Source organism: Ruditapes philippinarum, unplaced genomic scaffold (genome assembly GCF_026571515.1).
Source record: "Ruditapes philippinarum isolate M1 unplaced genomic scaffold, ASM2657151v2 ctg8860_1_1_1_1, whole genome shotgun sequence".
NCBI lineage: Eukaryota > Metazoa > Mollusca > Bivalvia > Venerida > Veneridae > Ruditapes > Ruditapes philippinarum.
In genome coordinates, this window is record NW_026864933.1 from 160734 (window position 1) to 172513 (window position 11780).

The 11780-nt window shown below is 32.3% G+C and overlaps 1 protein-coding gene across 1 annotated transcript; it reads left to right on the forward strand.

Moving 5' to 3' along the window:
- Nucleotides 1-11390, forward strand: LOC132727331 (suppressor of SWI4 1 homolog). The gene is made up of 10 exons (XM_060712765.1): nt 1-155; nt 2822-2983; nt 3373-3696; nt 4442-4518; nt 5113-5220; nt 5607-5720; nt 6622-6765; nt 7282-7424; nt 8372-8437; nt 10593-11390. The coding sequence occupies exons 1-10, from the start codon at nt 138-140 to the stop codon at nt 10898-10900; spliced, it is 1464 nt and encodes a 487-aa protein (XP_060568748.1). The 5' UTR covers nt 1-137; the 3' UTR covers nt 10901-11390.
- The last annotated feature ends 390 nt before the right edge of the window (nt 11391-11780 follow it).

Consider the following 11780-nt stretch of genomic DNA (forward strand, 5'->3'; position numbering starts at 1 on the left):
GCTGTTTCCGAGTGCACAAATGCCAAGTAGGAAGGATAAATTGCCACTGATGATAATTGTAGTGACACCGTAGTAAACACATGTCTTACAAAAACACTACTTATATTTTCATAGTATAAGAATTTGAGAAGTCAAAAATGGCTAAGAGGAGAAAGGTATTTTTCATTTTTAATTTTTATCAAATTGATATGCGATAATTTGGAAGGAATGATGTCCCAAGTATAAACAATGCCTTTTGTAATATAATTTCGCGACTCAAAGTGATATCAATTTCTATCTGTCTATTTGGATTTTTGTACCTCAAGTTAACATAATCGTGCCATTGCATTGGAACTGAGGAGATTATATATTAACACATTGAGGCAAAGATGGGTGTTTCTACCAAGTTTCTCAGGAATTTTTGTATCTTTTGTTAACAAAATAGTGTTGTTGTTTTTCCACAGTGATTTCCATAGTTTTATCTGGGACAATCCGTAGTCCAATATATTAGACGTTACAGGCTTGTTATAGTTTTTGTCGGTCAAGCCTGACGTCTAATAGTTATTGCTCAAAATCGCATAGCATCATAAAAAAATCCAAAAATGTCTATTGTCTTGCCTTTCAAGCTTTATTCAAAAGCTTATCATATTTTCTTTCAATTTCATGCTCAATCATACACAAAAACTTTCAAACGATGTACTTATCAATTTAAAATAAAATATAAACATCAATCTATATATGTCTATCAGCCATACTGGTTAAGCAAAGTGCTTTACAGATTGATTCCAAATTTTTGAACGGAAAAATATATTCGAACACACTGACGGTGCATGGGCAATTATTTCGTTAAAAAAATATTCCGTTAGATTGTTCTGACTCAGTTAAACACTTGCATTTGAATTAGCCAATCAGATTTCGCGCACTTTACGGCCGCCATTTGTTTATCGGCTGTAAAAGGAATTGAAATACATGAGAGGATTTAATCATGATTTTTCGGTTATGACAGTTTAATTATTTTGACAAAAGGTATTTATTTTTTAGTTTTGTTCATAAATAGGTCAAAAATTATGTAAATACAAGCTGTCTTCATTGTTTTTCGTTCCGCCCGATTTTCTGGCGGAACATGCTATGGGTTTTTGAGCAATTTCGATATGACGTTGCTTTGCCCAGAAGCAAAAATATCTCAAAGCGACGTCATATTTATAGGACTAGGATGAAAGCAACATATATCCTGCAGGACGAGCAATTTAGAATTTTCACTTGTCCTTTTGCAATGTGTACTTGTCTTGGACATGTCCCAAAAATGCTTGTTTAATGTACCAGTTTATTGTGTCGCCTTGAAAAGGTGACATATAGGGGTTACTTTTGTCGGCGGCGTCGGCGTCCCCTAAAGCTTGTCCGGAGCATAACTCAGTCACTATAAGTCTGATTGACTTCAAACTTGGTATGCATGGTTCTTTCAATAACCCGAAGTGCAGTGCACAAGGACCGGTACTCTGCAGTTCTTATTTTTTGAGTTATTGCCCTTTGTTAACTTTCATACTTTAATTTTGTCCGGGCCATTTCTCTTCAACTAAAAAAGCTATGGACTTGAACTTCATAGGATGATAGATCTCATTAAGAAGAAGTGCAGTGCATAAGAACCGGTACTCTGCACTTCCTCATTTTTGAGTTATTGCCCTTTGTTAATTTTCATACTTTATTTTTGTCCGGGCCATTTCTCCTAATGTATAAAAGCCATGGACTTGAAACTTCATAGGATGATAGGTCTCATTAAGAAGAAGTGCAGTGCACAAGAATCGGTACTCTGCATTTCTTATTTTTTGAGTTATGGCCCTTTGTTAATTTTCATACTTAATTTTTGTCCAGGCCATTTCTCCGAAAGTATAAAAGTTATGGACTTGAAACTTCATAGGATGATAGATCTCATTAAGAGAAAGTGCAGTGCATAAGAACTGATACTCTGCATTTCTTATTTTTTGAGTTATTGCCCTTTGTTAATTTTCTTACTTTATTTTTGTCCTGGTCATTTCTACTCAAGTATGAAAGCTATGGACTTGAAACATCATAGAATGATAGATTTTATTGATAAGAAGTGCAGTGCACAGAAACTGCTGCTCTGCACTTATTATTTTTTAAGTTATTGCCCTTTGTTATTTTTCATATTTCATTTTTGTCCTGGCCATTTCTCCTAAACTACATTGTTCACAAGGCGACCCATCCGACTCGCGGAGTTCTAGTTAAGCAACTCTTATTTATATATAATTGTGATCATTCTGCTATCAAAGTTTAATGAGTTTGGGTCCTCACCTTGATTTAACTACAGCAGGAAGAAATGTTGTTTTTGGCTGTGCTTCCTGAAAGTACATGTATGGTGAATAAGTATAAGAATTTTTAAAAATGCATATTGCGATATTAACTTGATCAGTTGCTTATATGCAAGCTGCTGAATGTAATTTGTACTAAACAGTTAACATAGAACTTTATGTAGGTAGAGCTTATTTTCGAAATCAGAGATGTAAAAACTTAAAATTGTTAGTAGTGCTGTGCTACACTTGACCAATATATTTAAGCAGATTTTCTAGTAAATATAACGCTTGAACGAATTCTAAATAAATTGAATTTAGTTCAGTCTTATATATACTTTTACTCTTGTTTAAATGACATTCAGCCTTATCCCAGTTTGACTACACCTTGCCCTTGAGTTTCTCAAAATGGAAGGCTAAAGCCTTGGCTCTTTCCAATGTGTAGGAAAAAAGCCCTTTATTATGGAACAACATCTTGCCCTTAAGTTTCCATTTTGTATGAAAACGGCTCTTCATTATGCGAATTCTATTTACAGGGTAAGAAGAAGAAGACATCTAAGATTGACATTCAGGAACAGAGTTACCAGGATGCACCTCATTCATTTGTCTTCCATCGCGGACATGTTGGGAGAAATGTTAAACAACTGGTTATTGACACAAGAAATGTTATGGAACCTTTCACAGCTAAGAATCTTCAGGTATAATAAATTATATAATATGATAATGTAATAATAATAATAAATATAATAATAAACACTTTATTACATGAAGTTATTATCATAATAATTTACGAAATACAGGTCTTACCTACAGGCTGCTGTAGGGTCTTTAATTTAACAATTTAAAATACAAATTTCTACAGGCATACTATTAGCTTGTTTGAAATCATTTCAATGCAAGTAATTCCACTTAGTCTAATTTTTTCATAAACTATTTATTATGATATTTGAAAATCACAAATATAGGTACTTTAATAATCAGCACAAATTTTGTAAAGATCAAAACTTTAAAGATATATTGTACCATAATTATGTTTTTGCTATGTATTAAAATAATCTGCATGTGCTTAACTTGTCTATTTTTGTAGGTCAAAAGAAAGAATGTACTTAAAGATTTTGTGAGTGTGGCAGGATTTTTGCATGTGTCACATTTTGTCATGTTCACAAAAACAGACGTTGGTGTGTACCTTAGATTATGTAGGCTTCCTCGTGGGCCGACATTGACATTCAAGGTTCATGACTATTGCCTCAGTAAAGATGTGATATCATCACTACGGAAACCAAATCTTGAACAGATCCAGTTCCTAAATCATCCACTTCTTGTAATGAATAACTTCAGTGGTGCTGGAAATCATGTCAAATTAATGGCAACCATGTTTCAGAATATGTTTCCTTCTATAAATGTACATAAGGTAAGCTGATTGAATTATGAACTGAACATTAAATAGTGTAACTAAATATTCTTCCCTGCGATATTTTTAAGTGCGTTTTGTTTTACTGAAGTATTTTAGAATATAACATTATGATATGTAATGAGTTATTTAAAGTTCACAGTTTTCATATGTAATCATTTAATGGTAATAATGCTTGAAGTTATCAATGAGTTATTAAAATATAATAATAGCTTAACTATAATATATTTTGTACAGGTAGTTAAGTATGTGCATTAAACATTACTAAATTTAAAACTGATATACAATGGTTGCTCTTTACCGGCAAAATTGTCATTTTTTCTCGTAACTTGAAAACAAGAAACACTTTAGAAAGCATTATGCTGTGTTGTGTAACAGTGAGTAATTTTACACGGAAACAGGCTTTTTAGCCAAGAGTTTACATTGATGATTTCAAATCATTCGCATCTTAGACCATTTTGGGTTTTATTTCAGGCAACAGCAGTAAATTTTTCCTTACAGGAAAGCTACTAGTATCTGGTTGTCTGAATAAAAGATAGTTCTAACTTTGGTGTCTCCCTTCACCTTTAAAATCTGGATAGTCTGCCTTGTCTGATCTTATTAATATCAGTTGGACTTTAAATTTAGCCAAACAATAACAAAGAAGTGATACCTTTAGATATAGACTGTCAGATATTCATTATTGTATAATATTACTCTGACTGTATACTCACCATATGTTCTTTACTTGTCTAATTGATTACAGGTGAAATTAAATGATGTCAGGAGATGTGTTTTAGTCAGCTTTGATACAGACACAAACTTGATAGACTTCAGACATTAGTAAGTATTACTGTAAATCATTTATATGGTTAACACTGTTATATTAAAATCTATGAGAGGATATACATATATGTATTATACTACTGTATACATCAGGTGCTTGTAAGTTTGTTAGTCATCTGTCCACTTGCTTAGCTCAATAGGGAGACCATTTGATCTGTAGTCCAGCGTGGTTTCATCCCAAGGCGTTATGAAATTTCTCTGCGACAATTGATTTAGGACATTTAATATCTTATGGTCATGTGTCTCTCACAGCTGATTCAGAAATTATATGGTATATGGGATAAGTAGTTCAAGTTGGTCATTTGCAGAGATATTGGTAATAAGAAAGCCAGTAATGTGATCTGAGTGTCAAGATATAACAAAAAATGTGTCAAAATGGGTTTAAAACCAACAAACATTTTGTGCTTTTTTGTAAAGAGTATGTCTAATATCATTTGTACAGCACTGGCATTTCAGCACAGTTATTAGAATTCAGTATTTGAATATCTGTTATAAGACTATGAAACAGTTACCGTTTAATTTTCATATTAAGAATAATAAATTATTGTTCAACAGATGATGGTTATAAAGAAATATCTTGTTTATTTTTAGTAACATCAAAGTAGTTCCTGTTGGAATGACTCGTGGAGTTAAGAAAATAATGCAGGCAAAGATTCCTAATCTTGCCAAATATGGGGACATTAGCGAATATATGAACAGGTAAAAAAAATTAACTTCTCTATTTGAAAATAAATTAACTAGGTACTTTATAAAAATAGGGAAATGCACAATGAACTCCTAATTTTTTATTTGGGTCGTCAGATTCCGCATATACATGTACTTTCTTGCTTTAACCTTTTCCAATTTAATAATGATTTTTTCATGTCATTTCCAAGATGTCTATAATAGATTAATACCTTACTAATAAAATTTTATGTTAAGAGACATGCCATGGTAGACTTTTCAGGTTTAAAATTTGATCTTTCCTTCATTTATACTGTAAGAGATGTCATTTATCATTTAGCCATCAATATACAAGTTCATGTAGTTTGTTGAGTTTTGCAGACAGGAAGTATACTATAGTAACATGTGTTATTTCATTACAGAGCTGGATACTCTTCAGAGAGTGAGGTAGAATTAGACGGCCCAGTGAACGAAGTGGTTTTACCTCAGCAGATAAAGAGCAGAGGAAATATCAAGTCTGCTAAGAGTGCTGTCAGGTATTTATTAATTTTACATTGATCACATATTTCTTTTTTCAATTTTGGATGTATGGATTGAACATTGAAATGTAGGTGTGAAGTCTTCAATTTTTGTTTGTAGATATTATCACACACCCGTGCCGATTTTGCGACTCCGTGAAAATGGTATTGCACGGCGGTGCATAAATATTTTTACGTGACGTCATTAGCGCTATGCAAACATAGTGTACAGACGCGCTAAATGTTAGCATTATACTACAGGCGCGTCAATGAAAAATGACTTAATTCACTTTAAACGGTCTTTATTTTGGGTATGTGATAAGTAGAATATTAAATTTGTGTAAGTTCATTACTAAATTTATTGCACTTGTTGAATAAAATATGCCCGCCAGAGGCTCGCATTATATAATTTTATTATATAATTTTATTCAACTTGTGCAATAAATTCAGTATTGAACTTGCACTCATTCAATATCTTCTATTTAAGGATTATTAGTTTGATGCCCCATTATACCTGTAATACAAAGTCTGTTTCACACTATAGTGTGTTTTGGAATGATGTTTCTGGCATTATGCCAATTACATTATTATTTAATATTTAGTTTAAAGGTATGTACTAGAAGGGTTACTATAGGCGTAGCTTGATCTTTTGCTTGTATTCATCTCTCCTGGAATTTACTTGACATATCACACTTGGCGCTTCCACGCCTGATGAGATCCTAGCCTTTTAGAAACTCACTCAGATCAAATACAAGGTCCTAGATTGAAATACTCCTATAATATACCCTATTTTACCATAATTAGAAAAACAAATTGATGACAGTCTGAAGGCAATGTGTTGAAACATTATTTGAAAATTTTCAAGAAGTAACATGAATTATAAATTGTTGATATATCAGCATATTATGTAACATTATAGATTGACAGAACTGGGGCCACGATTGAAATTAGAGTTGATAAAGATAGAAGAAGGTATATGTGAGGGTCAGGTCATGTATCACAGTCTGATAACAAAGACAGAGGCCGAACTTGCTGCCATGAAAGCTTTGAGAGAAAAAAAGAAGTAAGAATTATTATATACATGAAAATAAGAAATTGAGATTCTGTGTAATTTTAATTTTTAGTATTTTTTGAATGAAGAAAAAGAAACAAGTTTTAATTGCTACTAAAAGTTTATATGAGGGTGCTCCTCACGTTTGCTCCTCACTATTTTTGGAGGAATTCTTAACCTTGTTTAACAAAAACCAGCCTATTGGAAGTTGGGCAAATATTTTCCTTATAGGAAAATACCCACTTTCTTTGTTCTGATTTCACACAGTAATATGCCAGTAATGTTACATGCATATATATATATATATATATATATATATAAACATACAATTTTGACATAATATGTTACAAGAGTTTTCTGGGGAACAGCATGATCCTCTTTTTTCAGTGCTGGGTAGGATGATCAAAGTAAAAAAGGTGGCATAATTCTGCAAAACTTTTTGACAGAATTAACTTTCCCTTGGTAGTAAACAAGTATTTCAAGTTTGTTAATGATCATTTCTCAATACCACGACTTTTCTGATTACAGGAAGGCGAAGGAGACAAGACGCCAAAATCAACAAGCAAATATACAGAAAAAACAACTTGAGAAGGAGAAACATAAAGAGAAGAGTTTAGAGGGTATCAGGAGAAAAAACATGGAGGATGAAGTAGAACAGCCTGAAACATTAGGTAAGGTTAGAATACGGTTACATTGTAAGAAATATGATAACTGTATATTTTATATTGGCGTCGTCAGTTTGCTGGGTTTTTTAGATTGGAAGTCAAAAGTTGATGGAATTGTGTCTGATTGCCAATGTTAAACATCATTACCAAATGTAATACTGAAGCACTCGGCCATGGACATCAATTGATATTATGTCAACAAGACACTAGGAGTAAACATTTATCATGTTTTTTAAAATGCGGACAACCTGTCTGATTGATTGTAGATCTTAACCATTATGAATGTTGTTATTTCTTCACTGCAGGCCTGTGAATTTATCCAATATATCATATACCTGTTTGTTGTTAGTGCATAATTGAGAAAACACTATATTCCGGACTCCTTGGTTTAAAATTCTCTCCATTATGGTACCCTGTAGTAATTTAAACATGGAGGAGAAAGGGAATTGTACATTTTATGATGATTAATCAATGTAACCTAGCACTGTTTTTCATAGATAAGACAAATAATTCAAGGTGTTGATCAGTTACACGGTGTACCTACTAAGCTTATATCATAAAGAACAGTGGATCATAAACTGTTCAATCTATACAGCTAAGTGTAAGATTGTGTAATAAAAATTTATTTAAAATTGAAAAGGATTTCAAAAATCAAAAGTTACAATTCATGTCTTTGTCTAACCAGAAGTCTTATTTTATCTGATAAAATCATTTAAAATAACTCATTGTTTTTTCCTGAGACACCTAAGACAGCAAAAATTTGAAAATTAGTCTATGGTAAATGTCATACTATTTATGTGCCAGTTTGTGCTTGAAAAAATGTGTTGATGGAAATATATGGCCTCCCTCCATCTGTAAAGTTGGAATGTCACCATGTAGTCTTTCAGTGTCATTTGACTTCAAACTCATCTAAAAGAAAATATAAAAAAATTTGCGATATTTATATATTTCAGTACCTGCTGATGAAGATGATGACATTGATTATTACAAACAAGAAGTTGGCCATTTGCCAGATGCTGGTATGTTTAATATAATTTGCCATTTCTTATATTTTCTTTATAAAATATTTAATTATAGCTGTTGGTACAGGGCTCACACTGGCTCAAATAAAATAATAGCCAATAATTTCAACTTAAAAAAATAATAGCCAAAAGTTCAGCGGACTATTCACGAATTAGCGATTAACAACATTAGCTGTTGATTAAATAAACATTACATTTATATCTTTCAGTTTTATAAGGATTCTCAAATAAACTGATACATTTGTGTATATTGATAACTACCTATTTTTAATAGAACCACAACTTTAATTGTTATTATAGAACAGAACAAAAATGTTATAATTAGTATAATTACTGTATAACACTAATATTAAAGATTCATTATAACATTACATAATGCTGTTATCAGACAACTTTTTTTATTTGTTCTAATCAAATTTTGTCAGCTATAACCACTGTCAATTTCACACAGAACTGGAGTAGATCTAAGTCATATTAATTAGCCTATAGAAATAACACAAGTTGCAAACTCATTCACAGAATGCAGCTTTTTTTCTGAATAATTTACTGAAAAAATATCATCATCACCAATGTAATACAAATTTTCTGCCATAGTAGTAAAGATTTTAAACAGAACATAGCTTATTTCACCTTTAAATAAATATCAAAATTATCGGTGTCGCGAAAATATGTGACAATCGGACTTTTCCTGTTTTCTGAAGAAATATTCACAATTTGGTTGTTGTGCAAAAAGTTGTTTGGAAGTTAATACTTTTTTTAATATATTACCATTGTTTCCCACTGGCGATTTGGTCAAGTAGCTTTAAACAAAAAAAAATCAAAATTTGCAATTACTGCAATTCACGGTAAATTTTGGGTAAGTCAATATCCTGTTTATCAATTTTAAAACGATTTTTGTGGCTTATTGACGGATATTTGATGGCTATTACAATGCTGGACAATATCTTTAAAGTACTTATACAATTATACATCTTGCATGTATTTTATCACCTCGGGCAATATAGTTAACAGCACGTGACCGGTAAAAAGTTGACACTCAATTAAATGCACCCTGCTGGTGTTAATTGGGTCTACTGCATTCATTATCGATTTTTACACCTTATATAAACACTGTTGGAAGTAAAAAATAATCGCCAGATTTTGTAGCCAAAATGCAAAAATAATCGCCAATCTTATAAAATAAACGCAAATGGCGACTATGGCGACTGACAGCGTGAGCCCTGTGGTAAGGAGGTAGTGCATTGTTAAGTTCTTCATAATATCCCCTGGAAGTGGATGGTTAGGTGGACTTGCTGCCGAGATGCGTTGAAATCTGCGTAGAAATGTGACAAACAAACAGGCCATTGGTTTTCAATTGAAGTCTCCTGTTTTAAATTAAAATCATACTTGTTTGCTTTATGTAATAAGTGGTAAACACGAAATCAAATAACCCTTTCGATAATTATGTTTAAAACTTTAATATATAATTACTCTTTCTCGAACTATTTCCCATTTGAAGCTTTTAGCACCATAAGATAGTTTAATAGCTAATGAATTATATATATATATATTTGCCTATGAAACTTGAAATGCTTGTGGCAAAGGGGTTGCCTTTAAGGGGGTTGTAACCTAAGAATTGCAGCCACCATATATCCCTGCATGATATTAAGAGGTGACTAAATGGATGTGAATAACTGAAGTCTATGTATATCTTAGCTCTAGTAGGTAAGGTGGTTCTGACCCTGGCATTGCTTTGAAGTTTAAAGCACCCGAGGTTCTCCAAAATTAAATTTTCTGTTTCTGCACCATATGATCTAATTGTGTTGGTGCCTAATAAAACCAAACACAAACAAACAAAATCAGGTGGGTCAGCACTTCTTTGCAGTCAGACCAGACCATAAACTTATGTTCGTCATCTCTCCAGGAACGATGGTTAGGAAACTACCCGCCTATATGACTGAAATACTGTTAGGAAAAGGCGTAAAATGAAACAAACAAACAAATATGTTCGTCACTTAACTATAGTTCCTCTCAATTCTAAATTTCTATGTAAAGAAGGATAAGTTCCATTATTAACATTCAGCAGCATAACGGATAGTCTTTATTTCATGACATATTTAATGAATGTATCAACAAATTTTAATAACATTTTATATATTATAATTATTTACAGATTCTTTCGTACCTGGGAAAAACAAACGGAAGAAACTGGTAACAGAAAGAAATCCAGTTGTAAAGAAGAGGAAAATTGATGTGAAAGGCAAAAAAACTGACAATGTAGCTAAAGGGGACAAAAGCTCAAAAGGCAAACGTGAATTCACTAAAGGGAAAAATGATAGAACTTCAAATGATAAAAACCAAAAGAAGTCAAAAACTGAAGGAAAAACACCATTTGATATAATGATGGAGAGAAAGAAGAGGAAAAAGAAGATGGTGGAAAAGAAGAAGAATAAATTCAAAGGGAAGAAAAAGAAAGTCTGATTTTATGGGGGATGGGGAAGAAGGCTAATTTTATGGGGGATTTGGGAAGTGTGTGTTGAATAGTACTGATTAAGAATTTCAATGGGAGATTATGTTATCATATTGTGATGATATTTAAGATGAAAATTCAGTCCAATGTGTCCCTTGTTCTGAAATAAGTGGCACAAGTAGTTGATTTCCCCAGGTAGTCATGTATTTGAAATTCTAAGTTTAAAATACAGTACTACTGTTAAATAAGCGAACATATTTTCTATTATTTTTCATCAGTACAGTTAACTTCACAACCAAGTATTGTTAGTATTAAAAGCATGAATTATGTTAAGGAATGCCTCCTATTAGTTGCAATAATTGTAAAATTGTTATTGACTTATTGTTGATATGAAATGAGAAATTAGCAATTTAATTACCACAAGAAGTTTGTAATTATAATTATATGGTGCCTTCAGGTATGTCCAAAATCTGAAATAATAGACATTGTTAATAAAGAGTCTTTAACCATAAGAGTGTATTTTATTGTCATTGTTCCAATCATTGTTCAAACCATTGTTCCAATCATTGTTCAAACCATACTATATATTGTGGGATGGTCAAGTTGTTTGCCTATCAACTCAATGGTCATGGGTTCAGCCCTTCACGTGTTACAACCATGGTTCCTCATAAGACACCATTACTGGTCAATTCCAAGAAACTGGCTCTTGGGGAAGTGATTTATCAGAGTTGCAATGGTTATTTTATTCTTGTTTTTGTTTGGGGAGGGGGTGCTACATTGCACCAACACTGTATAGGTTCAACTTTATTAGTGGATGAAGTACATGTGTGCCCCTCCATGCAATTATTTTAGGCTCAGATCGCCACCTGAGCAGAACCTCCAACATTTTAC

Coding starts and splice junctions, on each gene's coding strand:
- LOC132727331 (XM_060712765.1), top strand. Junction 2,984..3,372: donor TCACAGCTAAGAATCTTCAG/GTATAATAAATT, acceptor CTATTTTTGTAG/GTCAAAAGAAAGAATGTACT. Junction 5,721..6,621: donor TCTGCTAAGAGTGCTGTCAG/GTATTTATTAAT, acceptor GTAACATTATAG/ATTGACAGAACTGGGGCCAC.